This window comes from Crotalus tigris, unplaced genomic scaffold (assembly GCF_016545835.1).
Source record: "Crotalus tigris isolate CLP2741 ecotype Arizona unplaced genomic scaffold, ASM1654583v1 scf7180000017940.1788314, whole genome shotgun sequence".
In the NCBI taxonomy this organism is placed as follows: domain Eukaryota; kingdom Metazoa; phylum Chordata; class Lepidosauria; order Squamata; family Viperidae; genus Crotalus; species Crotalus tigris.
The window spans coordinates 1,625,120-1,652,912 of NW_024096732.1; the positions used below are offsets into that span (position 1 = coordinate 1,625,120).

The 27,793-nt window shown below is 44.4% G+C and overlaps 1 protein-coding gene across 2 annotated transcripts; it reads left to right on the forward strand.

The window, feature by feature from the left end:
- LAMC3 (laminin subunit gamma 3) lies at positions 1 to 27,140 on the forward strand. Of its 2 annotated transcripts, none has more exons than XM_039345168.1 (28): positions 1 to 473; positions 5,282 to 5,586; positions 6,304 to 6,434; positions 9,234 to 9,400; positions 10,382 to 10,570; positions 11,079 to 11,196; positions 11,289 to 11,387; positions 12,799 to 12,935; positions 13,706 to 13,822; positions 14,136 to 14,337; positions 14,824 to 14,936; positions 15,130 to 15,348; positions 15,923 to 16,111; positions 16,307 to 16,552; positions 17,237 to 17,390; positions 17,873 to 18,015; positions 18,584 to 18,762; positions 19,149 to 19,293; positions 19,376 to 19,581; positions 21,000 to 21,076; positions 21,598 to 21,732; positions 22,019 to 22,136; positions 22,467 to 22,634; positions 23,051 to 23,153; positions 23,364 to 23,563; positions 24,273 to 24,419; positions 24,754 to 24,853; positions 25,571 to 27,140. In XM_039345168.1, the coding sequence occupies exons 1-28, from the start codon at positions 101 to 103 to the stop codon at positions 25,798 to 25,800; spliced, it is 4,710 nt and encodes a 1,569-aa protein (XP_039201102.1). In that variant the 5' UTR covers positions 1 to 100; the 3' UTR covers positions 25,801 to 27,140. The 2 variants fall into 2 exon arrangements, with proteins under 2 accessions (XP_039201102.1, XP_039201103.1); XM_039345169.1 differs by having other exon boundaries at positions 22,482 to 22,634; positions 25,571 to 27,138.
- The last annotated feature ends 653 nt before the right edge of the window (positions 27,141 to 27,793 follow it).

A 27,793-nucleotide genomic window follows, 5' to 3' on the forward strand; every position in this document is an offset into this window, starting at 1 on the left:
AATTGTTTTTCCCCATCCTCTGTGAAGGAGGAGGAGGAGAGAGCTTCAGAGGCTGGGACTGTGCAAACAAGACATCACAAAGATTCTTCCCAGACCCATCATGACACAGCGGCTGCTTTGTTCTCTGGCTTTTGTCGTCTTCTTTCGCCCGACCACAGGAGCCATGGACGCCTGCTACAACGCCCAAGGCCGTGCCCAGCGTTGCATGCCCATTTTTGAGAATGCAGCGTTTGGGCGGCAGGCGCCAGCCTCCAACACGTGTGGCTGGCCCCCCGAAACCTACTGCTTGCAGATGGGCACGCGTGAATCCAGCACTCTGTGCCACCGCTGTGACGCGGCGGATCCTTTGCTCCACCACAATGCCTCCTACCTGACCGACTTCCACAGCCAGGAAGAGCCCACTTGGTGGCAAAGTCAGTCCATGGCATTTGGGGTTCAGCACCCCACCTCTGTCAACATCACTCTGCACTTGGGTGAGTCGGGGAAGGGGGGGGTTCATCTTCTCCGAGCGCACAGCTGCGCACAGCTGCAAAAGGGTTTGTTTCTTTTTGATCTGTGACTTCCTTTGCAAGGAAGATCAGAAGGAACCAGATGGCAGGTTTCAAATGATTGTGTTTTATTAAAAGCATTGGGTTTCTCCGATTGGCAGGGGATGAAGGGAGCCGGTGCTTTTTAATAAAATGGTGAAAAGGTGCTTTCAGATTCCTTCTGCTTTCTGGCTCCTCCAAAGCACTGTTTTTTCAACTTGGCAACTTTAAGATGGGTGGGCTTTAAGTCCCAGGATTCCCCAGCCAGCATCTTTAAGATGGGTGGATTTCAACTCCCAGAATTCCTGTGCTAGCACACATTAAGGTGGGTGAACTTCAACTCTCAGAATTCCCCAGCCAGCATGCTTTCAATGAATGGACAGTGGTGATGTTTCTTAACTGGGTAAAAAACGGCCTGAAAGATGAATGGATGATAATGAATGAGTGATGAACACTGATGATGTTATCTAGTTGGGTCGTGAAACGTCTCCAAGCCAACAACCATGCTCAGAGCGGTAAATAACAAGCCACACGCAGCAGCCCTCTGGTGCTTCGGAAAATAGATGGACCCCCTCTTTTCTGGAACACTTCCTTAAATATTAGAAGTCTGCTATCATGTCACCCCTAGTCCTTCCTTTTGTTAGACTAGACATACCTAGTTCCCACAACCGTTCACCATACTGTTTATCCTCCAGATTCCTAATTATCTTTGTTACTCTTCTCTGCACTCTTTCTAGGAGATCAGCAGCAACTCTCTCTCTCTCTCTCCCTCTCACTCCCTCTCTCTCTCTCTCTCTCTCTCTCTGAAAAGAAAGTCTCTCTGTTGTTTTCTCAGCCTCCTGTGATTTTGCCAACATCTGTTCCAAATTGAGAGAACTTCCTGCTTGGGATGAAAAACCAGAGGGAGGTTGCTGAGTTTGGGGTCCAGACTCTTACACTTCTACGCTCTTGGCCTTTTCTTGGATCTCCTGGGAGGACGCTAAGTCTCTTAGCGGTGACCTGGTGGGACCTTGAAGATTTTCTGGAACAGCCAAAATGAAAACCGTCAGGCTGAAGCAACGTGGGAGTCGCGAAGGCTGCTGCTTGTTCTCTGGCAGCTTGACCAAGGCGAGGAGAGAGGGGTGGCTTCCTACAAGCTGAGCCAAAAGGTCCTTAAAGGTTTCTTCACGTGTTTTAGTGGCTCCTATTGCTGGCTCCATCGCCGAGTCCCTTCCTGAAGGGGAACTAAGTTTTAGAAAGATGCTTCTGTAGATCTGTGGTTCATTAAGGAGTAAAAATAGTTGGAGATTCCTCAGATCCTCATTTCAGAAGCTCACTGCAGGAGATCAGTCTGGGGATTCAGACAAGATCCATTTGCTCACCTTGACAACCCACTGCTTAGGTCTGTACCAGAATAGGTGGAGGGAGGGAAGGGAGGAAGGAAGGAAGGAAGGAAGGAAGGAAGGAAGGAAGGAAGGAAGGAAGGAAGGAAGGAAGGAAGGAAGGAAGGAAGGAAGGAGGGGGAGTATAAGGGAATTAATGCAACCCCCAGCTACTTTTTTTTCCTGGATTTGGGCTTCTAACTTCTCTTCTTCTCCTTCTCCTTCATTTTCATATTCTTCTCCTTCTCCTCCTCCTTTTCTCCTTCTCCTTTCTTCTCTTCTCCTCCTTCTCCTTTTCATATTCTTCTCCTCCTCTCCTCTTCCTTCTCCTCCTCCTTTTCTCCTTCTCCTCCTCTTCTCCTTTCTCTTCCTTTTCATCTCTTCCTCCTCCTCTCCAAAAATATTTGCAAACCACTGTCTTTTCTCTTCATCCCCTCTTCCCTGCATCCCACTATAATGGTTGAAAAAATAGCTGTTGGGTGTCTTCTTGGTGGAAACAAGAAACATCTTCCTTCTCTTCTCCTGATCCATGGCAGATGTTGACATTTCTCCTTGACGGAGTTGTTGAATAACTCCATACACTTAACCCTGCAGCCCTTTTGCGTCAGCCCAGCTCCTCCTCCACAGACAATATTCATATGGGTGTAATTAAAGTTTGTTTTAATTTTGCTTGAGTGGGTGTCCCAGAATAACTGCCATTTTTCCATAATAGTTTAGACTCCTTAGCGCCTTGCCTATTCGTTAATTGTTCTGCTTTGGACATCATGTGTGATGTTGTGCCTTGAACCATCAGCTCTTCATGGAAAAAGTCTTTCCTAAAAAATAATAAATTGCTTTGAGACTAGTTTTTTAAAAAAGCAAACCAAACCCCAGATTAAATGCTCTCTTTCCAGAAAAAGAACTGATCTGCTTCTGATTAATGTTATTGAAGCAAACATGGCTGGGCATAACACTGCAGCAAATAATGGTTTCTTTTAACCATGGTTTGTTGAATTAGCCTCCATGGCTTTCATGTAGTCCATTAAGCCATGAACAGTGGCTTGCTAATCACAATAGCTGCATTTGCAGAACACGCTAAAATTAACTTAAAAGCACTAGGAACATGAGATGACCTAAAGTAACTTGTGAACATAATTCTAAAGAAAGCAGATTAGAAAAATCTTGTTGTGTCTTGTGTTCGGCTGTCCAATATTGTTAACACTGGTTTACTTCATATGAACCCAGTTAACCTGTTTGTTGGTTTAATTTGTTTTCCTGTTGATAGAATATATTAAATCCTAAATCAACCAGACATTAAATTTACAAAACACACTTAGTCATGAAATTGCTTAACACTAGCACTAGATATTTTTCAGTTCAATACCTCTAGTTTTGCAGACATGAAAATAAAATTTAGCTGATCTGATTTGTTTATAGAACTTACAACATAGAATAATTGAGTTGGAAGGGGCCTTGGAGGTCTTCTAGTCCAACCCCCTCTCAATTAGGAGACCCTATGCCATTCTGGACAAATGGCTGTCCAGTCTCTTCTTGAAAACTTCCAGTGATGGAGGACCCACAAATTTTGGAAGCAAGTCGTTCCACTGATTAATTGTTCTCATTGTCGGGAAATTCCTCCTTAGTTCTAGGTTGCTTCTCTCCTTGATTAGTTTCCCTCCATTGCTTCTTGTTCTGCCTTCAGGTGCTTTGAACCCCCCTCTTTTCTGTGACAACCCCTCAAATACTAGAAGACTGCTATCATGTCCACCCTAGTCCTTCTCTTCACTGGACATGCCCAATTCCTGCAACCATTCATTTGATGCTTTAGCCTCCAGCCCCCTAATCATCTTTGTTGCTCTGCTCTGCACTCTTTCTAGAGCCTTGACATTCTCAACTTCTTCTTCTCCCCCCCCCCCTTTGCAGGCTGCCCAAACACACACATACACACTTTGCCCTTTGACAACCAAGTCAGCTCCTGGATCCATCAAAATCACACATATATGGGCAGGATCCAAATGAGAATTCTAACTCTCTCTCTCCAATTGTCTCTCTCTTTCTCTTTTTCATATTCTCTCTCTCTCTCTCTCTCTCTCTCTCACACACACACACACACACACACACACACACCAGTACCAACAGCCACTTTTCGTGCAAAATGGCCTTAGGAAGCTTTAATCTGTTCTGGGTTTCCTTTTCTTGCCACTCTTCTCTAGCAAGCCATGGCTGCGACTGGTTGCAACAACAGATCCTTTCTTTGGACAGGATTCCTTTGTTTGTTGATCCGGAGAAGAAGAAGCCAGGGCAAAGAAATAAACATTACAGTTCAGATGGAAAAGATAGCGGTGGGAAAACTAGATCTGCAGCTTGTTTTTATAGCAAGGTCTTGAGCCCAGCTCACTGAGAAACGGTCCAAGCAAGGCATGGAGGAGCTGCCTGTAAAAATGGAAGGAGGAAGTTGCAGTAAAATTTGCCGGAGGCTTTGCTGATCACATCTCCCAGTTCTCTGACATCTGAACTCCTGATTTCCCAGAATTCTTTGGCAAAGCCTTGCTAGGCATTCTGGGACCTGACATTCCAGCACCTCATAAAGGTGTCAAATTGAAAACAAAGCTGTTTGTTGCTTCTGCTGCTGCTGTAAACATTGCTGAGTGCTGTTTCTCTAACGGAAGGAAGTGATGGTTTGCAACAGTTCCCAAATTAAAAATCCATCAGCAAAACATTTATACAGAATTGCCACCACTTTGAGAAAACATCTCAGAGGACAGAATCAAACATTAGCATAACAAATCCCCCGCGCATCTGCAATACTATCAATATTTATGAGTCTCCCCTCCTGGGGACGGTGCTTACTTCTGAGTAGACATCTGTGGAGTGCACTCAACAGAGGAAAACACTGAATAAAGAAAGCAAAGGCGGAGTAATTTAATAGGGGTGGAAAACTCAGAGGAGAGGAACTCTTCCTAATACAGGTATCCTGTGTAACAAAGAGAAGGACCAGGGGTGACATGATAGCAGTCTTCCAATATCTGAGGGGCTGCCACAAAGAAGAGGGGGGTCAACCTATCCTACAAAGCACCTGGAGGCAGGACAAGAAATAACGGATGGAAACTTATCAAAGAGAGATCCAACCTAGAATTAAATAGAAATATCAATCGGTGGAACGGCTTGCCACCTGAAGTTGTGGGCACTCCTCCATCACTGGAGGTTTTTAAGAAGAGATTGGACAGCCATTTGGTATAGGGTCTCCTGCTTGAGCAGAGGGTTGGACAAGAAGACCTCCAAGGTCCCTTCCAACTCCTATTATTCAATGTCCTATAACAACCTTGAAGGGAGGAAGTTGAAAAGACATTCATCCTATCCTGAATAGTTTCCTTCCTGGAATTTAATTTAATTTTTTTTCCCTCTCCTCTTTAGGGAAGTCTTATGAAATCACCTACGTGAGGTTGAAATTCCACACCAGCCGTCCAGAGAGCTTTGCCATTTACAAAAGGAGTCAGGCTGATGGACCCTGGATCCCATATCAGTTCTACAGTGCCTCTTGCAAGAAGACCTATGGAAAGCCAGAACGGCAGTTTTTGAGATCTGGAGAACATGAGCAAGTGGCCTTGTGCACGGATGAATTCAGTGACATCTCCCCTCTGAGTGGTGGGAACGTGGCTTTCTCCACATTAGAAGGCCGGCCCAGTGCCTACAGTTTTGACCAAAGTCCTCTCCTCCAGGTATTAAAAAATCAGACAGGTAGAAGAATCCTAATGCAATTCTCCCTGCCTTTTGCTTACATAAATAAATGTAACCTCCCCAGATTAAAACAGTTGGTTGAAGCAGTCAACCAAATACTCCCTCGAAAGGTTGAACAGTTTCCAAAGCTAAACAGCAATAAAATTAGCAATTGAGTAGTGGCAGGATCAAAGCAGTGTTCAAATTGAAGACGATCCAACACGAATGCATTGACATGTTTTTGTCATATTAGAAAATCTGGAAAAATTAAAATGGTCTTGCCCGGGGTCCTAAAGGCAATATAGATAGTGGAACCTGCGTGAAACTTCTCATTCCAAATTCAGAGGGCTAAAAGAACCTGGTGAGGTTCTTGGTGTATAGGAAGGAACAGGATGAGGAGTAAGTCTCCTTTTTTAACTTTAGAGCCAGTTCTCCAGATCTTCACAGCTCCCGTAGTTCCCCAACCTCCATTAAGCCCCAAAGGAAGAAGTAAGATGTAAGGCGGCTGTCTCTAGAGGCCTCCAAAACTCTTCTTCCCAAGTTGGTTTGGGAAAGACCCCAAAAGACACGAAGAATTCATAATTCAAACATGGCTATCTCCAGTTTAAAGGATCTTGGATAGCAGACTTGGAAAAGGTTCTTCTTGATGTTCCTCAACTCTTTTGCAAATGTCCATGCCAGACCAGTGTGTTGCCTCCAATATTTTTATTATTCTGCAGGAATGGGTGACCTGTACTGATTTGTTGATTTCTTTGGATCGCCTTAACACCTTCGGGGATGACATCTTCAAAGACCCTAAAGTGCTTCAATCTTACTACTACGCCATTTCAGACTTCTCGGTCGGGGGGAGGTAAGGTGAAACTTTATAAGAGGAAGTCTCTGAGTAATTTTGGGGGTGGCATGAGACAACGTTTATCAATAGAAGGAAATATTTATAACTCGGGGTGGGTTGAACTGTGGGGTCCTTGGTGCTCTCTGAACTTGGTGGTTTTCTTGCAGGTGTTTCATGACCCAACAAGGCAACGTCATCAATGTTAGAAGGGAGTGGGGACTTTGTCTCTGCTTACGGTCAGAAGCTCTGAGCTTAGTGGAAAAAAGCCACTGAAAAAGTGACCGTTTTTCACACTTATGATGGCTCAGCATCCCTATGGTCACAATCTAGAATTACTATCTTTTTCTTTTAATGTTAGGTGGATCGTCTTTTGATAAACTGGTTTTCTTGGAAAGGCTTCTGTGGTGAGGTCACATGGCAGGGAGGGAATTCTCTACCTTATCTTTTTCTCATTTACATTGAGGAAGTTTCTTTCTTGTTGTTAGCCTCCCGTCTCCTGTATTAAATCTGCCGTGGCGTTTTTGTCTTCCACTTCAAACCTGAAATTCAGTAGATTCTACGCTGGTTTTAAGAAAAAATAAATAACGCCCCTCTGCCCACAGATTACATCTCTCTCATTTGAGATATTGAAATTTCATGCGGCACGCCTGTCGAAGTAATCCACCAGGGCCTGGTTAAATCATATTTAAGCAGAAACGTTCAGTAAAACATGTCTGCAAAGATGCCCATAAGCTGACAGTGAGGCAGACATTCTATCCCTAGGCTTGATTCGGGAGTAAAGCATTAAAATGTGATTAAAGTGTTATAACGCACAATTAAATCTACCTGAAATAACGTTAAAAAAATCAGCCAGACGAAGAAAGATTAGTCAGAAGAGACATCCAGCCATTTAAAATGTAGATATTCCTCAAGTTACAACTATTTGTTTGGTGACTGAAGTTACAAAAAGAGACTTATGGCCATTTTTCACACCTAACGACCGGGTGCAGGTGATCAGGTGATCAAAATCCAGAGCAACTGGCATGTCTTTGTGACAGTTGCAGCGTCCTGGCTTTGTGTGAACTTTCCCAGCTGGCCTCCGACAAGTCAAGTAAATGGGGAAGCATGCTTTCCTTAACGGCTCCAGCGATTCTCTTAACAACTGTGGCAAGAAAAGGTCGTAAAGCAGAGCAAAGCTGGCTGAACAACTGTCTTGCTTAGCAAGGGCTCAATTGTAGATGAAAGTCACGGAATCTCTGGAGCAGAAATTGCAATTATTTCTTTTTTTCCCCCAAGTTCATTATTTTCCCACTAAACCGCGGTCACAGCCCATCCCTCATCCAAGTTGAACGAATTGCGGCATCTATGAGCCCCGTCACTTTTCCCATTCATAAAATTGATTAAACGGTGGCCATTTTTCATTAAAAAGGCTCCTTTCCTTTCCCTGCCAGAGCCTCGTTGAATATATTTCGTGTTTGCTCCGCTTGGGAAGAGAGGACATATATTTTCTTTGGGCTCTTAGGTGGCCTTGATGCTTCGGCACGCTGTGGGGTTTTTAAATGAGGTGTGTTACCCCTTGCAAATTAAATATGATGGACACTTTCCCTTGGGTTAGAGAGAAGAAAAGGTGATATCCCCCAGCAGTCTGCTCAGAATGTCTTTCTTTCTTTCTTTCTTTCTTTCTTTCTTTCTTTCTTTCTTTCTTTCTTTCTTTCTTTCTTTCTCTTTCTTTCCTTCCTTCTTTCTTTCTTTCTTTCTTTCTGTCAGAGCAAGAACATCCAATGTTAGCTTTCCGATGTTAGTTTCATCTGTTGGAACCATGACACTTTCTTTCTTTCTTTCTCTCTCTCTCTCTCTCTCTCTTTCTTTCTTTCTTCTTTCTTTCTTTCTTTCTCCTTTCTTTTTTTCTTTCTCTCTCTCTCTCTCTCTCTCTCTCTCTCTCTCTCTCTCTCTCTCTCTCTTTCTTTCTTTCTTTTTTAAGTTTCTTCCTTGCTAATTTTCACTGCCCGGAGTCCTGAATAGTGTCCTGCAGGAAATAGATGTCTCATAAAATCCTAACCAGGACCACCCTGCTTTTATTACTCAATCATCTCAGAAAGCTGGAATTTTTTAATCAGCTAAAAAAGGCTATTGACCCCTAGCCCAAAGTACGGGTCAGAGTGATGCTCTGCAAGGATACCACACAACTTGATTTGCCTCCAACTTTGCTGAGTGTGTGTTCCTCCTGACCAAGGGAGGACATTTGGAAAGAGGAAGCAAATGGGGGCATGGTAGACACTGGGTGTGTGACCATTTCACCCACAATTTCTGAAGGTAATTAAACCCAGGGCCGTATTAAATTACACCCAGTGATATAAGAAGGAAATTACAAACCAGCTGGAGGAGAACAATAATTAAAGTATTAGAGTAAATTGGTGGAGTAGGCTAAGTTGGGTTAGTGCTGGAGCAGAATGCTAGAATAGATCAGAGTAGGCTGGAATAGGGATAGCTTGGTGTGCGTTGGAACAAGAGTAGGTTGTCATAGAAAGAAATGTTGGGAATAGAGTTGGAGTAGAACTGTTGGAGTAGGGGCTGAAATAGGTTGGAGTAGGAATTGGAGTTGGAAAAGGTTAGAGTAATGATGGAGTAGCACTGCTAGAGTAAGTTGGAGTAATGCTAGAGAAGAAATAGGATGGAGTAGTGTTTCAGTAAGTAGGAGCATTCAAGAAGAGTAACCCATTGGACGAGGATGGCAAGACCTAATCCATGGGTGGGGTCCAGCCATTGTGACTGTAGCTTCCTTCTCTATGAAGAAGTGGGGCCACCCTTCTCCAACAGCTGCCTCTTGTGCCTTTGCAGATGCAAGTGTAATGGGCATGCCAGCGAATGCATCCCTAATGAAGAGGACCGGCTGGTTTGTCTCTGTCAACACAATACCACCGGGGTGGACTGCGAGATGTGCCAGCCGTTCTATCAAGACCGCCCCTGGGCAAGGGGAACAGCGGAGTCACCCAACGAATGCCTTCGTAAGTTCCCTCTGGCTGGTTTTCTTTTGGGGGGGGGGGTGTTATCCGTTCAACTCTTACGAGCAGCTCATTCCCACCAGCTTGTATCAGCTGACACACAAAACATAGCAAAATTGTGTATCGCTATTGAGTCACAACGGGGCTTGAGTGGCAAAGATTCTGCAGGCAGAAAATACATCAAGGCAGCCTAATTTCGTTTCTTAACATTTGCATAGCTTTTAAAAACTCTTTAAAGCTTTCCCGGTATCTATACACTACTGAGGCTCTTCTGTCTGTAATCTTCAGTTAGCTGAAACAGTACACCAGACAACAATTTTTGTACCCAGGTACCTCAAATCACCAACTTAAAGAGAGAGAAAAACCTTTAAAAAATCCAAGACCCATTGCTCCTGTGGGAATTGAACTTTCCAGGATGTTCAGATCAGTCTTATTCACAACATTGTACCCATGGCAGCATCCTCACAGTTATGTGATTGTGATTTCCAACATTTCCTGCTAGCTTCCTACATGAAATGTCAATGGGGAAGCCAGCAGGAAATCAAAAGTCATTCCCTCATCTATTGCTTTTTTGCTGACCTGTGGTGATCATCTCTTTAGGCAGAGAAATATTGACACAGGATGACCCCAATGCTCATAGATTCTCTAATAATATCTGCAAATACAGTGGTACCTTGGTACTCATCATTAATTCATTCTGGGAGACACAACGAGTACCAAAAATAATGAGCACCAAACAAATTTCTCCCATAGTGTAGTGAGTCACAAGGCAGCCAACACTGACAAGTTCTAGCTTGTGCATTGAGTAACAAATGAACAATGAGTATCAGGACAAAATTTTCATATCAAAATGCATTGAGACCCAAATTCAATGAGTTTCAAAACAGCTGAATACCAAGAGGATTCAATCTAAAGTTAGGCAACAAGGCTTAGCTTCAGGAGAGTGAAAACTATCCATGATGCTTTTCTCCTGTCTTTATCCAGCATGCAACTGTAGCGGTAGATCAGAGGAATGCTATTATGACTGGGAACTGTACCGGCGCACCGGGCATGGTGGTCATTGCGTGAACTGCCGGGACAACACGGGTGGACCTCACTGTGAATACTGTCGGCCCAATTTTTATCGTTGGGATGATCAGATGGCATGCCAACCCTGCAACTGCAACCAAGCAGGTAGGGTGGTGGGAAGATGGGACAATAATTTGTATTACTGGGAAGGGTGAAGCAGGCAAGGGAAATATAACATCATTAATCTTCCACAAGAATTCCATTCCATAGGAATGGAAAACAAATTATTTTTATTTGCATGTCATAGAATCCTAAGCTTGGAAGGGATCATGAGGGTCTTCCAATTCTGAGCAGAACACAGAGTAATGCTATCCAGACATTGCTTGAAATCCTCTAGTGATGGAGCCTCCATACTTCAAGAGGCAGGCAAATCCCTTTGACTTTTTTTCTCCTTGTCCTCCTTTTCTTTATTTAATGGGTTTCCAGATTTAATCAAGGCCGGATGAACATGGAAGCCTAAGATTGGATAATCTTGTTATTGCTACTGTCTTCTGATTATTGCTTCTGTCTTCTTATTCCCTCTGTCTTCTTCTTATTCCTTCTGTCTTCTCCTTATTGCTTCTGTCTTCTTCTTATTCCTTCCATTATCTTCTTATTCCTTCTGTCTTCCTAGGTTCTTTGAATCCTCAGTGCGATGCTGCAGGGAAGTGTGAGTGCAAAGCGACAGTGACAGGCTGGAAGTGCGAGCGATGCCAAGAAGGATTTCATTCCCTGAGTGAAGGAGGGTGCAGGTAAGAACCAAGGAAGTCAGAATGGAAAAGTCATCTGCTCTGTTGTGTAATGTGTAGATGCTGATATGAAATGTCCACCTTTGTTTTTGCAGACTTTGTGCTTGTAACTTTGCTGGAAGTTTGGGGATGTGTGACCCCAATTCAGGGCACTGTAAGTGCAAGACTAAAGTGGAAGGCTATCTGTGCAACAAGTAAGTGAAATGTTTGTAAGCTGAAACCTCTTCTCTTCTTCTTTTTCATCTGCCTCTCTTTTCCTTTTCATAAGTAACTTGACAGAATCTGCTGCTTTCTTTGTGTGGTTTCCACTGATGCTATTGAGGACAACAATTTTTAAATTTGTAAGTAAATAGATGAAGAGGCAGCCGTAACTGAAACAGCCCTCATTGCATTGCCAAATTTTGATGGAAAAGGGTGAAATGTGGGGAGCGCAATTTAGAGTTTAAAAAACTTGACACTTGGAAGGGACCAAACCAATTGGCCTCAAACTATTATCCATCCATCCCTGGTTAGAACAACATGTTCTAACTGTGTGGAGCTGTCCAAGGTCCTGAAACACAGCACCATTTCTCCAGCTTAAACCATTCTCTGATCCTTCTTGAGGTTCTTCTTTAATCTGTAGAGGTTCTTGTTAAAATTTGGGGGCCAGGATTTTCCCCCATCAAAAGCTCCCCACGCACACACTGTAGAATGAAGGAGGGTTAGAGAGTGAGCATAGCCCCTCTCTACTGTCAGTAAAAGTTGTATGTCGGGAGAATGATTGCACAGATTTGTGAGACCCTTCACAAGTCGTGATAAGGACTCAGTGCAGGGAAGGGAAGAGAGAAGACGAGATGTGGATCACCATCATGGACTCCCATCAGAGAGGCCATCAATAGAGGGGGTCAAAGTAGAAGAAATAGAAAATTGGGTTGAATAGCTAAGAAAATTGTTGGACAGTATTCACCATTTAATAGTTGAACTAACTGTTGACATCCAGATTACTTCTGGAACATCATGAACTATTTAATGTTCCACATAGTTCCTCTTAGAAAATTTACGTCACTCTCTCTCACACACAAATAGTTGGAATATCTGGTCATGGAAAAACAAAAACCTCTGGATTTCTTTAACATTTCATCCTTAGAACAGAACAGAATATTGTTTTCCATTTTGTTTTTATGGGCAAGTCGGTTCTCTTCTCAACAAGCAAAGTTTCATCTATTTACCTCATTTATTTGGGGGGGGGGGAATTGTCTTTTGCACCAGCAGGAGGTATTTTGATTCTAGAGACTGAAGCTTTACTTAGCAAATAGTTCCCTGTTTATTTATTTTTTATTTAAAGGAATCTAATTAAAATGCAATTGGAAGAGAAACCCAAGGAACTAAATCATAATAAATAAAATAAAACCAGGTGGGTGGTAGAGCATCTGGCAGGCCTCAGAAGAGGAACACCAAGCAAAATTGAACATCCGGTGTTTAAAGATTGTTGTTATTGTTAAAAAGTCTTCTTCTTTTAACTAGCTTGGGGCAGGCGACTTTTCATTTTACAAAGGGATGGGGCTGTTTTCCATAAATGTGATCCTCTTCCCTAAAGAAGCCTCATTCATGGTTTTGTTCACACAGATGTCAGCCTGGCAGTTTTAACCTACAACCTCACAACCCAGAGGGATGTACAAGTTGTTTCTGCTATGGACATTCAACCGTCTGCACAACAGCTCCAGGATACGAACCCCGTGACATTGTCTCTGACTTCAGACAAGGTGGGCTGCAAGGTTTTGGATTTCATTTTCTGGTCTGTCTTGAAGGACTGACATTTATCTACTCTGTCTGTCTGTCATCTATCAAGGAACAGGAGGAAAAACTGGTATCAGATCAGCAATTAGATAAAAGAAATCTGAGTTTGAGACACAACTGTCGCAGATGTTCTCTGTGGAGAATTTTGGGGCACACCACACCATCCCTGGGAATTGGGACACCCTTTCATTCAGCTGAAGGTCCCCAAAAGATCTCAACTATTAAATCCGTACGCTGCTGTGAAAAACATTTGGGCCAATTACTCTTTGCAGAATTCTTAAAACGTCTGGATCATTCATGTCCTAGCTTAGTATAAGTGGGGCCATGTAGCTTTGCCTTTAAAAACAAACAGACAACCCCTGTGTGTGTGGGGGGGGGGGTGTACAGATGGAGTGTGAAACACCATCCTATTAAAATCCATCCTGATTATATTTAAAATGGAATGTGAATTGCCACATTAATTTTAATGCGTTCTTGGGTTTGTAGCAGAATTAACCTTTGTCTCTGCTTAGCATGGGAAATTCAACTTATTTTTGCTTGGCCACTTAAGGGCAACGTTTTTAAAGCGCGGGATAATTGTATTTTTTTTTAAAATAAAAGTGTTGCAGTCTTTCAATGACATGTAATTAAAGATGCAATCTTTTCTGCTCTCCATGAGTAAGGATGCTAAGGATCGGTTTAGACCAGATGAATGTGGTCATGCTGGCTGCTGTTTTTTTCCCATTTTTTAATCCAGGACTTGATAGCTGGAAAGCAGAACACTCAGATGGGCAAGATGTTTTTCTACGCTGGGATGGAGACGTTATCTTCGTAGACCAAAATGAACAGGAGGTTACTGGATTTAAGGCACCAGGTAGGACAGCTCCTTGCTAAACTAGGCACGGTTGGATCTGATTAATAGTTGGATAGGGCACCACTAGGAGATGCAGAATGCAGAATAACAGAGTGGGAAGGGCCCTTCCAGATCTTCTAGTTGAACCCCTTGCTCAAGCAGAAGTTCCTATAATATTCCGGAGAAATGGCTGTCCAATCTCTTCTCGACAAACTCATTCACAAGATGGATCAAAGCTCACTTAACAATTTAGCAACTGAAATTTTGAGGACTACCCGTAATTCCTTGCATTATATAATTCTTTCCTCTCTGTTCTTGCCTCTCCACTGCTTAGAGAAATTTCTAGGCGATCAGCGTTTTAGCTATGGCCGACTGCTCTCAGTGGTCCTTCACTTCGAAGACAACACAACGGATGCTTCTTCTCCTTCTGTCCAGTTAATTTTGGAAGGGAATGGCGTCTCTTTGTCAGCAAGACACAAGAACCTGGAAGAAAGAAGGAATGACATCCCGTGCGAAGAACGGATTGTGTCCTTCAGGTATCAGTCTGCTTTTCTCTCAGCTTGATCGGGGTCCTTGATCAGGATAAATCGGGGTCTTGCTTATGAGCACCCTGGAGGCATCTAGTCAACCCCTCTGAGCACCAAAACGCTGGACTGTGAAGGACCTCACCTTAACAGGCCTGTAAATGTGTAACACACCACAGACATCTTCATAAAAGCATCCCACTTGATTTTTTTTAACAAAGCAATAATCATGCTGAGCACTGCAATACCCTTTGATGCTGTTCAATTAACTCTAAACCGCTGTTGGCAAACAGCAGGATGAGCTGATCAATGCTACATTCCTTTCTTTGTGGAAAGTTATAAATATCCAGAGAACAGCAAGGGTCAGGATTTCTGCAGAAGGAAATTAAAGGTTTTTATTTAAAAAAAGAAACCTTGATTGAGTAAGGACCTGTTAATCCCTCAGGTGACTTTTCTGCAAGTTTTGTCTGATTACAATCCAGGGTTGCTTGGTTGCAGGTTGCATGAGGCGGAAGAGGCCATGAGTTTGGGTCTGTCGCCTTTCCAGTTTCAACGTATGCTTTCCAATCTGACGATGCTTCGGATCCAAGTTAAAAGTAAACCCAGATCAGGTGAGCTGAACAACAGAAGAAAGTAAACCACGATGTGGTCACCTTGATCACGAGCTACCAGAAATTCAAATCCAGGTTGTAAATATCTTTTAGGATCCATTGCAACTTTGAACAGTTGCTAAGAGACTACCTTTGGACTGAAGGCAGCTGAATTTTTATTCTCACTGTATAACTTGGGTTTCTTCTTCTACAGGCAGAATTGCGCTAAAGGAGGTTCGACTCGCCTCTGCTCATCAGGGTTTCTCCAAGTGGGCTCCGTGGGTTGAAGAATGCCTCTGTCCCCAGGGGTACCAAGGCCGATTTTGCGAGTTTTGTGCTCCAGGTTACCAACGGGAGATTGCTTGGGGTGGGCCCTTCGCAAGTTGCGTGCCTTGTAGCTGCAACCAACACGGGAGCTGTGATGCTAATTCAGGTGAGAGTAAAGTTTTGCTTAAGATTCCTTTCTGGGTTTCTTTCTCTGCCTATTATGCAGCTCTGGGCTATGTTGTCTCTTATCTGACAGTTCTCTAAAGCTGCCTTAACAGACTCTTGCCGATCTGAAGGTACAAATCTCCCACCGTCTCTTTTACATCCTGAGAAACTAGGGAGGGTCCCTTCTGAGATGTTTCCTACGTCCCTTTCCTTCTCTCAGCTCATCTCTCTCTTGTCTGACCCTCGCCTAGTCTGCAGCAATTCCTCCTACCTCCCAGGGTCAATAAATCCGTAAGTGAGGCAGATTTATCAAGACTACAGGTGTATCGCTCCCTACAAGGATCTGAACTACTGACGATCAAAGCAAATTGGCAGCAAATAAGAGTCAACAGAGTTCAAGGAGGGCTGGATTCACGTCTCTTGTGGGCACGAAGGGACTCAAGATTGATGACACGTTTGACCCCTCCCTCAGGTCATCTCCTACAATTATACTTCCTAAGAGCTTTTCTTTCTGAGAAATCTTTCTAAGATGTCTGTGTCTCTGCCCTTCCCTCCTCTCCTTCCTCCTTCCATAGGTATCTGCCAATGTCTGCACAACACCGAAGGGCCAGGTTGTGAGCGATGCGCTGTGGGCTTCTACGGCAACCCTTTTCTTGGGCAACCGGATGACTGCCAAGCCTGCCCGTGTCCGGGGCAAGGGCCTTGCACAACCATGGTAGACAACGGAGAAGTGGTCTGCACACACTGTCCCCTGGGACAGAGAGGTGGGTGACCCCACAGCAGGGGGGGTCTATTCTGATTATTATTATTATTATTATTACTCTGTTGCTTTGCATGTGCACTGAGAATTTCTGCACCGGAGGCCAATTCCTTGTGGGTCTAATCACCCTTGGCCAAATAAAGTATTCTAATTCATCATCATTATCATCATCATCATCAATTCTCTTTGCCTTTTTCAGGGCGCCTCTGTGAATTATGCGATGATGGTTTCTTTGGGGATCCCCTGGGACGAAATGGATCGGAGCGCCCTTGCAGCAGCTGCGATTGCAGTGGCAACATGGACCCCAATGCAGTGGGCAACTGTGACACTCTCACTGGCCGTTGTCTACGTTGCTTGTACAACACTTCAGGGGAGCATTGCGAGAGGTGCCAAGAGGGCTTCTACGGAAACCCTCTGGATGCCAGCCCAGCCACCAAGTGTGCCCGTGAGTCTTCCAGCAGAACCAAAGAACCGCCCCAAAGGTTACTAAGATATGACAGGAGGTGCACAGTGTGAGCGATCCAATCAAGACCACCTTTGATCTCTTGAATGTAGCAGAATGACAGAGTTGGAAGAGCCCTGGGGGTCTTCTAGTCCAGCCCCCTACTCAAGCAGGAGACTCCATACAATTCCAGACAAACCCAATCTTTTTTTTTTTTTTAAATCTCCAGTGTTGGAACACCCACAACTTCTGGAGGGAAGCCGTTCCACTGATTAAAACTCACTTAACAACTGCCTGGCTTAGCAATGTGAATTTTGGGCTCAGTTGTGGACGTAAGTCGAGGACTGCCTGTATAACAAGACAAGAAGCAACGGATGGAAACTCATCAAGGAGAGAAGCAACCTAGAAGTAAGGAGAAACTTCCTGACAGTGAGGACAATTAATCAGAGGAATGACTTGCCTCCAGAGGTTTTGGCTGCTCCAACACTGGAAGTTTTCAAGAAGAGATTGGACAAATATTTGGGTCTCCTGCCTGAGCAGGGGGTTGGACTAGAAGACCTCCAGGGTCCCTTCCAGCTCTATTCTGACTGAACTCTGCAGGGTTTTTTTAGCCATTTGATTGCATTTCAGCCTCAGGCTGCTTCTCCTTCTCTTTCACACTCCTTCTCTCTCTCTTTTTCTTCCTAGCCTGCAACTGTCACCCTGATGGCTCTGCCCATGGACCAGAAGCTTGTGACCCAGTTTCGGGTCAGTGTCACTGCCTCCCCAATGTAGCCGGACGAGAGTGCACCCAGTGCCTGGAAGGCTATTTTGACCTACAGCCAGGGGTGGGGTGCAGAAGGTAATGGACGTGGCATTGAGGGAAGGGGAGAAGGGGGGTTACATAACCCAGCTTCCTTCAAATGGGTGGTTTTTTGATGTATTGGGATTACGGATTACCACGTGCTGTTTGAGCCTCTGGAGTGTTCAACCTTGGCAACTTTAAGATGGATGGACTTCAACTTCTGGGAGTTGAAGTTCAAACATGTTGGACTTCAGAGTTGGTCCAAGCATGTTGGCTGTAGAATTCTGGGTGTGGAAGTCCACCCATGCTGAATGGAGAATTCTGGGAGTTGAAGTCCTTGCATGCTAGATGGGGAATTCTGAGTGTCGAATACAAACATGCTGGCTGGGGAAATCTGGTGTTGAAGTCCACACCTCTTAAACTTGGCCAGGTTAAAGAACACTGCTCCAGATGACACTCGGCTGCTGGTGACCTTCCCATCCAAGGAGAATCACGTTGCATTAAAAAGAACATGTCCTCTTCTCTCTCTTCCCCCCAAGCTGTCAGTGCCACCTGATGGGAGCCCAGAGCAACATCTGTCATCCCATCACAGGGCAATGTGTCTGCCATCCCGGCGTGGCGGGGCTATCATGCAATCGGTGCCAGGCTGGATTCTTTGGATTCTCTTCCCAAGGCTGCCAAGGTAGGCACCTCTACCCTTCACAAAGGGCTTCATTGACCCATCGTGGGAGAGGTGGAGGGGAGGGTTAGGGAGCTCTGAACCCCAAATAAACTTCAAAAAATGAGGCTCTTCTTTCCAAGATCATTTGAACTAGGGGTGACATGATAGCAGTGTTCCAATATTTGAGGGGCTGCCAGAAAGAATAAGGGGGGGGGTCAATCTATTCTCCAAAGCACTCGAAGCAGGACAAAAAGTAACAGATGGAAACTAATCGAGGAGAGAAGCAACCTGGAACTAAGGAGGAATTTCTTGACGGTGAGAACAATTAATCAGTGGAATGACTTGCCTCCAGAAGTTGTGGGTGTTCCATCACTGGGGGTTTTTAAGAAGTTATTGGACAATTATTTGTCTGAAATGATATAGGGTTTCCTGTTTGAATAGGGGTTGAGCTAGAAGACCTCCAAGGTTCCTGCTAATTCTTTTATTTCTGCTTTATTTTGTACCCACTGAAGGTAACCATTTGGGCAAGTTGCTGGCATCGTGATGGCCCCACCTCCAAATACACTTACTATTTTTCATTCTCTTCCAGCCTGCAACTGTTCCCAGATTGGCTCGGTCTCCCTCCAGTGCCACGACAACAGCACTTGTGTGTGTAAAAAGGGCTTTGTGGGTAGCAAGTGCGACCACTGTGATGTGAACTACTTCTTTGACCTGGAAAGTAAACAGTGCCAAGAATGTCCTCTCTGCTACAGCCTTGTGAAAGAGGAGGTAAGATCCATTGGCCAAAGTTTTTCTGCTTTGATCTGCCTTTCAGGCAGATTAATTGAACGTTCTCACTCAATCTGCCTTTTGTTTCATTGCAAGATTAACTTTCCTAATCAGCCTTCCAGTCCCCTCAACAGAAAGTCTATCAGCCTTAAATATACACCCGTTTGCATGGCTTCTTCTCCATTCTTCTTCTTCTTGTGCTCCATCACTGGAGTTTTTTAAGAAGAGACTGGACAGCCATTTGTCTGGAATGGCATAGGGTCTCCTGCTTGAGCAGGGGGCTGGACTAGAAGACCTCCAAGGCCCCTTCCTATTCTGTTGTTATGTTTAGAGAGACGTGAGATCTTTCTCCAAGACAGACTCATGTGGACTTCTTTCCTGTGCAGACAGACAGACTGAAGGACAAGCTGACTGAAATGGAAGCCTGGTTCCAGAAGCCCAGCTGTGACCAATCAAAAGCCAAATATTATCATGCGGTGCTTGACGAGAGCCCACGTGGAGACAACCTTGAGCATCCCTACCTGTGGGAAGGTAAAAATAACGGGAGGAGGATCATCTGAGGACAAACGTGGATCAGGAGAGTCCACCCAAATGATGGTGTCTTGGTTTACAGGTGCTCAAGCCGTTTTCTTGGAGAAGATGACGGATCTGAAGGACTTGGTGGAAGACGCCCTCCATCGGCTGAGCAACACCAGCAGAACCATCGCTTGTGATGGTCATCGGGCTACCAAAATGTGTGGGCTCCTTTCTGATGTATCTTCCACCCTGTGGTCCACCCATGAGGAGATCCAGATGGCCACTGAAATCCTTGAGAGCATGGTACCCAATATCTGTCCATCTCTCCTTCTTTCATAAGTCTTTCTATTTCTCTATTTATCTATCTATCCATCCATCTATCCATCTGGCATATCTCTATCTCTCTATTTCTCTGTCTCTATTTATCCATCCCTCCTCTGCAAGGGGCTTTCCAATGCCAATTGCAAAATGTTTGTTTGTTATTTGTAATTGACTTGCAGAGCCAATTGTCAATCATTTGCATGTGTTTACTCCTGTGAAATTGGCTCCTGCTGCTTGCTGTAAATTACGGGTCCACACTTGTTTATTTATGCGCCGTTGCCACCCAGTGCCAAATGAAGGCGATTAACATGTAAGTTGCTCATTTGTCTTCTGATGGCGGTTGCAAACGAGCAAAACCGACTTATTTTTCTGTAGTTGGCTTACCACGCCAATTACACGTTATTTTTAATTTTTTTTTTATGGACAATCCCTTGAATCAACGGCTGTTCACGTCCTTATTTTTGGCCAGAATAAAGAAGCGGTTTATTAAGTTTTATTTCGGGGGAGCTTCATGTATCTTCAAGTCCTAATTTATAATCAACAAGCCCTGGTTAGTTTTTCTACGGGATCAAAGTTTGCCAACTGGCGCCACCTCGTGGGGAAAAATTGCTGGCCAATACAGGTAGCCCTTGACTTACAACCTTTCGTTTAGTGACTGAAGTTACAACAGCACTGAAAAAAGAGACTTACAACTGATCCTCAGAGTTATGACCATTGTAGCATGCTCACAGTTATGTGATCAAAATCTGGGCAGTTGGCAACCAACGGACATTTAGGATGGGTGCAAGATCTTTGGGTCATTTGCAAGCTTCCCAGTCAACTTCCAAGACAATGAAGGAATTCAGTTAACAACCACTTATTTCACTTAACAGTGGCAGAAAACCTAAAAGGGTCTCTTATCCACCCCATCAAATGTATGACAAATAAAATCTTATAATAGCAAAAAAAAAAAAAGAGAGAGAGAGAGAGAGAGAGGTTTTTTGGCAGAGAAAGGGGCTCACAAAATCCCTCAAATAACCATTATATTAAACAGAACTTAGCATACTTTTAAAAACAAGTAGATTTAAAAAAAAATACTTAGCCTCTTACTGCTGCAGCTTAGAGTTTCGAAGCTTACTTATTTGATAATAAATAAGCAATGAATAAACCATCATAGATCAGAGAGTTTGTAGGATAAGTATGCTTTAGGCTTTCCTGGCTGAAATTTGAACTAAAATCCCGTAGAAAATGCACAAATGTTGACCCATTGCTCCCTCCCTGGTCTCTGTTTGAGGATTTTCCTAACCTTTTCAGAGGGCGAAAGGTTTATTTCCACTATCCTCAATTTTCCCAAGCTTCAGTCGGAAACAATAGAACACTTTTTTCTTCTTCTTCTTCTTCTTTTTTTCTCCCCCTGCTAGGAACTTTCTTCTGAGATTCTTTATCTGTCTACAAACTGGAGCCACCACGCGATCAGATCTGGCAAATTGGCCCGCAGGTAAGTTTAGAGGCTAAACCCATCCTTGTTCAGGCTGTTTAGTGACCGTTCACACTTGCCCTTTCAAGACGGGGGGGGGGCAGCCAGGGAGGCTGCAAAGAGATGGGGATGGACAATCCTCTCTCCAGCTTTTTCCAGACTCCTCACCTTCTCACCTTCCCATTCAATCCTGGGGGCTGTTCTTCCTGTGGGGGGTGGCTTTTCCAAATGGGAAAGGGGGGGCAGCCACGCTGGCCATAGAAGAGAGAAAGAGAGGAGAGAAGACCCTCCTCTCTCCAGACCTTCAGCCTAGGACAGAGGTCCCCAACCTTTTGGGCACCAGGGATCACCGGTTCCGTGGAGAGAGGTTTCCCCGCAGACCGGAGGGTGCGTGGTTTTGTGTGCTGCCTGCAACCCACAGATGGGGCTTTGCTTGTTTGTGTGGACCAGTTGCTGGCATGCAACTGGACTGAGGGTTGGGGACCCCTGGCCTAGGAGATGTGCATCACCAAAGTCACCAGGTGGGTGTTTCCTCTCTGCAGCCATGTCGAAATGGCATCCTTGGTGGAAGACCTGGCCCAACGAGCCATCATGGCATCCAATTCGAGTTACCGGCTTCTGAAAAACGTTGCGAACGCTAGCAGGTTGCAGGACTTCAGGCGAGAGATGGAAGAGAGGTGAGCTGGCACAGGCCAGGATGGCAACATGCTTGAGGCTGTGCCCCATGGGTCTTCTGTGTTGGTAGTCCAAGAGTCTAGAACGACCCCAACTTTTGGCTTCAGCTGGCCGATGTCTCCAGAGAAATTCCTTGGAGGTTTTTTTTTGGGAAAGTCCTAAACAGGATAACGAACATTAGATGAGGGTGACGTTGCCGCCCCTGAAACAAACCATCATATATTTCTCAAGCCCACTGTTTGAATGAATTGGCAGATTGCCAATAATTTGAGAATGTTTGCCTTGCAGTGGTGAGAAAATTGAAAGGACCCAGAAAGACCTTGTTTTGCAAATGCAAGATGCTGAGATCCTGGTTTCGGGGCATCAGAGCAACGCAACCCTGGTGCAGACGGATACTTTGCCATTGGTAAGCATGAATAACAGGATGGTTTTCTACATTTGTTCATGAAATCAATTTTCTCTCATGTTTTGTATATTTCTTATCCAGTTGATGCTTTTTCTAGTTTGATTCCGGGTCTTCTAAATCCGTGTTTCTCATCTTCAGCAACTTTAAGATGTCTGGATTTCAGTTCCCAGAATTTCCCAGAATGTTGGTGGTAGAAGCTATTCTGGGGGGCTCAGATGGTGTTCCCCCCCCCTCAAAAATACCCTAGCAACCTACAAATGTCATAATTCTAGTAATAAAGTAATATTTCCGATTCTGAGTAGTTTTTATTTTGATTGGGTAAATCCCCAGCTTCTGATCTTGCAGCGTCCTCTGGTGGAGAAAGCTGGAAATCTGGTTCAAAAAGCAGAGGGAATTCAACAACTGGTGGAAACGAAACATGGGTTGGCAATCAACAAATCCTTAGCTATACAAACTGGGTTAAAGGAAGAGCTACAAAGGACTCGGCCCTTGGAAGAGGTGAGTGCTTTGCGACTTGATCTGCCCTTATTTGGTAGCAAAATTTGGCACAACAAACTCGGATGCAAAGAAACAATCAACTGAAGGAGTATCTGACACCAAAAAGCAGGCATTCCTGATTTGATCTTGGCTATATTTTCATGTCCCATCTCAAATATTTCAAGAAGCGTGGTAAGTGCCACAAACTGCTTTCTTTCTAATTTGCGTAGTCCTGACAGTTGGGGAAGTGGAATGTCTATTTTTCATACTGAGGACTAGCTACTTGATTCTTGTATTAGCTGAGGCATTTGGAGAATGCCTAGAGATGGTTTTGTGCTTTCAGGCATTGACAGAGCAGCTCTGAGCTGGTCATCTGTAGGAAATGTTTGCAGTTACGACTTTTTTTAAGCCCAATTTTGCTTTTCTCTTTTTCACAGCTATGGCAGAGAACAAACAATGCACGAACAGCGGCCGAGTCCTCCCTGGACAACGGAGAGGCAGTGATTTCCGAAGCGAAGGCTTTGGTGACCACACTGGACGGTAAACCGAGACTAATCTGTATGATTCACTTTACAACTGCGGTAAATTTGTTTAACAACCATGGCGAAACAGGTCGTAGAAGGGGTGTGAAACAAATGCCTTGCTCAGCCACGGAAATTCCAGTCCCAACTGTGGTCTCAATCTTTCCTTGTGTGGGACTTATTTTATCCAGTTTGAAACAGGATGACCAGTTTCTCCTTTCGCCAACAGGAATAAAGACCCTGGTTGTGGATCCTAAAGGCCGGGCCGCGGTCAAGAGGAAGAGGGTTGCAGTGCAGGGCAGGGGGATTGCAGAGACCCACAGGAAGATCAAACAGGCCCAGAGAGTTCTGGGTAATTCTGGACCCGTTTCTGCCAAGGCCTCTGAAGTTGCCAGGGATGGGGAATCAGTCTCCAAGAAGAACGCTAAGGTGGGAGCGTGTTGTGCTTTCTAGACTCCCAATCTTAGCAACCTTAAGAGATGTGGACTTCAACTCCCAGAATTCCTCAATCAGCATCCTTTAAAATATCCAGACTTCAACACACAGAATTCCGCAGCCAGCATGCTTTAAGATGTCTGGACTTCTGACAGTTGAATTCCCCAACCAGCATCTTTGAAAATATCTGAATTTTGTCTCCCAGAATTCCTTGACCAGCAGGCATTAAAATATCTGGACTTCAATTTCCAAAATTCCTCAATCAGCATCCTTTAAAAATATTTGGACTTCAACTCCCAGAATTGAAGTATGTTGCATTCTGGCTCAGGAATTCTTCTAATCCAACACCACACATCTTAAAATTCCTGAGGTTTGAGGATGATTTAGACCTTGAATTATCCTAAGAAACAGCATACACACAAACAAATGTTGTATCGGTTGGGGTTTTTTTTCTCCGGTGGTCCATCTTTTATTTCTTTGTTTCATAAAAATCTTTTCATTTAAGGAAAAAAGCTAAGCAGAATTAGACTTTGTAAGTTCTTGGATGGGAGACCACTAAGAAATCCCGGCTAGAAAGGGGGAATGGAAAAACAGCTAAGAAAAGGGCTATTCTGGGATCAAGGAAAATAACGTGGCTGTCTCTCTGAAACCCCCCCAAAGTGGCACTCATTTTCCTCTCGTTTTTAACTTTTCTGCTCTGTAGGCAGCCGAAGACGTGCTGAGACAGGCCAAGCAAGAGAGGAAACAGGCTGGGAAAATTTCTGCCAAAGTTGCTCTTACTACGGCAGAGATCTCCAGACAGGAAGACAAGGCCAAAGAACTTGGGGTCCACCTTGGAACACCTGAGGAGGTCAGTCCCTTTTTCTAAGACGCATCAGGACAGGGATGTCCCCAAAATGTTTTTTCAAAAGGCCCCTGGACTTTGTTTTCCCTTGAAGAGGTTTCTCTTCTCATCCAGCAAGCTTCTTCAGTTCTGACTGAAGTTCAGTTCAAACTCAAGTTCAATCAGAACTGAAGAAGCTTCTTGGATGAGAAGAGAAACGTCTTCAAGGAAAAACAAAGTCCAGGGGCCTTTTGAAAAAGCACTTTTGGGACAAACCTGACCTGGATGGCTGAGAATCTCCCTAGACATCAGCAGAGAGACCACAGGGGGAAGGCTAACGCGAGACTTGTCTTGTTGGAAGGTCGTAGTGGAGATGACCGGGCTCGGCCAGGATCTCCGACAGGCCCAACGCTCCTTGGAAGTGGACATTAAAGCCCTCAAGCATCTGCTCTCCAAGCTAGGTGAGTCCTCAATCCAAGGCCACGTTGAACTAACCACAATTGGCCCAGACCAAGCTTGCTTGTTGTGGAATTAGTTTTTACCTGGCAAGGAACACACCTGTTCCCTGGTTGAGCTTTCAGGATTTCCAGTCATCTCCACTAGGGGGCAGACGCTTCTTTCCGTGAAGATTTTTAAAATAAATAAATCGCTTTTGGGTTGAGCTTCCTTGGAACAATCCGCGATGCTTCCTTAACAGTGGTTTCCCAGTGCCAAGAGTTTGTAACCCAGCCTGCTTTAATTAATAAATTGAAAAAGATTACCTCATGTGCCCATTTTTCTTCTTTCTATCTGCAGTTGGTCCTTTGCAATAGCCTCTCTGCAGGCAGAAATCAAACAGGTCACCCTGATTTTTTCTGGCAAGGCTTGAGACAAGTGTTCAGTCCCAAAAGGGGCAACTGAGCCCCCCCAAATACATAATCTTTGTGTACAATGCATGAAAGGAAAAATAATAAGAGTAACAAGATAACATCCGTAATATTCCTAATTCACAGGGGCATAAGGGGTGGGTGGGACGAGTCCAGCACAATCTGAATTGTTATGCTAGCCAAACTCAATCAGAATAGTTCCAGTGTTCCTGTGGAGTTGATTTCCCAGTCTGGTCTACCTAGCAGGGCTGATGTTGGAGCTGTGATGGAGCTAATGGAGGTTAGTGTCAATGCCCTGTTCTGCTTCCCCAGGAAACCTGGATCACTCTGTGGCTGTGCTCCATGCCAGCCAGGTCCAGCTGGCAAACTTGAGGCTGCGCCTGGCAGGACCCGGTACCCTGAATCAGACGCTGGGCATCTTGGAGCAGGAGGCGGAGCAGCAGCGGGCATCACTGGAAGCCTTCGAACGAGACCTGGAGGAGATCCAGAGCGACAAGCAGAACCTAGAAGCCATTCTTCAGAGCCTGCCCAGTGGCTGTTAGAGCTGAAAGGAGGCTGGTGATGCCTGAAAAATTGTGTAGATTGAAGACTGGCTCCGAGGGGATCAATACAGACCCTTTTTTTTTTTTTTTAATGTTCACAGAATGCAACTGGCAAAGGAGGCAGACTGAGCCATCTTTGTCAGGGGCAGAGAATAGCTTGGGGCACCCTCTGTCGTTCTGGGCTGCCGAATCCACCGTGAGAATCAAACCCTGAAATGGAGATCTCCCAAATTTGCTGCCATCATGAGGACCAGAAACCTGAAACAGCCATTTACTGAGCATTCCAGCTTTTCAATCCAAGGGGTTTTGGACTCTGGTGGTAAAAAAAAAAAAAAAAAGATTCTGAGATATTGGCAGAGATTTGAACCCTAATGCAGAAAAATGAAAATCGGGAGTAAATCGGGTGCAGAGATATAGCATTTGCTTGTGATGGATTCCAGTTCTTCTGGCTCAGAAGTCTGAGAAATATTTAAAGAGAAATTCTCATTTTCTTGTTTAAGGCAAGCTTAAAAAACAAACACACCAACAACAAACGCAAGCAATGTCTCTTAGACCAGAGCCGCAGTGATGAAATTGACCAGACTCAAAACTCTGAAATTGACCGTATGAAATTGACTAGACCCACATTGATGAAACTGACAAGAACACAGCTTGTGAAATATCAGATCCAGACTCTGATAATTACCCATCCCGTGTCCTGAAAATACGCCATGGGCAACGAAGACCCAAACCTGCCATGCTTTATGATGCAAACTGCAGCGCTTCTCTCCCGGTTGAACATTGGCCCGGCAAATCTTTCTCGCATTCAGCAATCTGGAATTCATTAGCTTGCTGGCACGGAAAGTTCGGCTTAAGAGAGAAACTCTGCAGTTAACGTTCATCCATATAATCGGGAAAGCTTTATCTGAGTTTCTAAGAATACAGGATTTGTACTGTACGGATATGTCTTTTAATCTATCTCTTTTCTTAACCCCAGCTCCTCAATTCTGCTTTAAAATTGCAATGAGATCTTATAGCTGCGGGTGTGACTGTTTACAAACACCTTATTTATTTTTTCCCAGCCTGGGCGGGACTCTGGAATTTTATTTGTAAGGATCAGCAAATGGAAGGCTAACTCCATATTATGCCCATCTACCCCCTAGAGGGATTATTATCCTCTTTACATCCTAATTCCCCGCATGCATAAATCGATCGATTTACATTTTAAATATTTAAATGACGCCTTTGATGCTGCTCCCGAAAGAACTAGACAAAAATTGCTCAGGAAGAATACCAAGTGGTTCAAATTAACAGCCACACGGTTTCCTTAAGATTAATTTTAGGCTGGGTTAATAACACTATATTTAGCTGTGAGCCATAGGGGTTGGTAATCCCTAAACTATGATTTATAAGTTCCGATGGGTGTGCTAACATGACCAAACAGGAAAATTTATTTCTTCAGTTGTTAAATGAATCACTTCAGTTGTTAAGTTAGTAAGCCGGTTGTTAAGTGAATCTGGCTTCCCTCATTGACTTCGCTTGTCAGAATGTTGCAGAAGGGGATCACGTGACCCCCAAAGGGACACTGCAACCGTCCTAAGTACATGCCAGTTGCCAAGCCTCTAAATTTGAATCACATGACCCCGGGAATGCTGCAACGGTCGTAAGTGTGAAAAATGGCCATCAGTCCCTTTTTTCAGTGCCCTTGTAAATTCAAGCAGTCACTAAATGAACTGTAGTAACTTGAGGACTGCCTGTACCCAGCTTCTTGATTTCTTTGAAAAGCAGCCATCAACTCTTTGGACAGCTGCAACAAAGCAAAGCTTTAATAGGCTGACCCTCTGAAAGGGGTGAAAGGAGAGGAAAGGGGACTTGGGAGAGGAAAAACCCGATTCGGCTCCTGGATCTGCAGGGGACCTACGTGATGGGCAGGGTGGAGGAGACACGGGTGTCTGCTCTCTCCGTCCTTGACAAAGCTGACAAAGGTCTCCAGGAATGCAGCTGATAATAAGTG

Excerpts from the sequence above, each read along its gene's own strand:
- LAMC3 (XM_039345168.1), top strand. The coding sequence starts at position 101 with ATGACACAGCGGCTGCTTTGTTCTCTGGCTTTTGTCGTCTTCTTTCGC. Across the intron at positions 11,197-11,288 it reads CTGAGTGAAGGAGGGTGCAG|ACTTTGTGCTTGTAACTTTG; the intron begins GTAAGAACCAAG and ends TTGTTTTTGCAG. Across the intron at positions 14,338-14,823 it reads GAACGGATTGTGTCCTTCAG|GTTGCATGAGGCGGAAGAGG; the intron begins GTATCAGTCTGC and ends GCTTGGTTGCAG.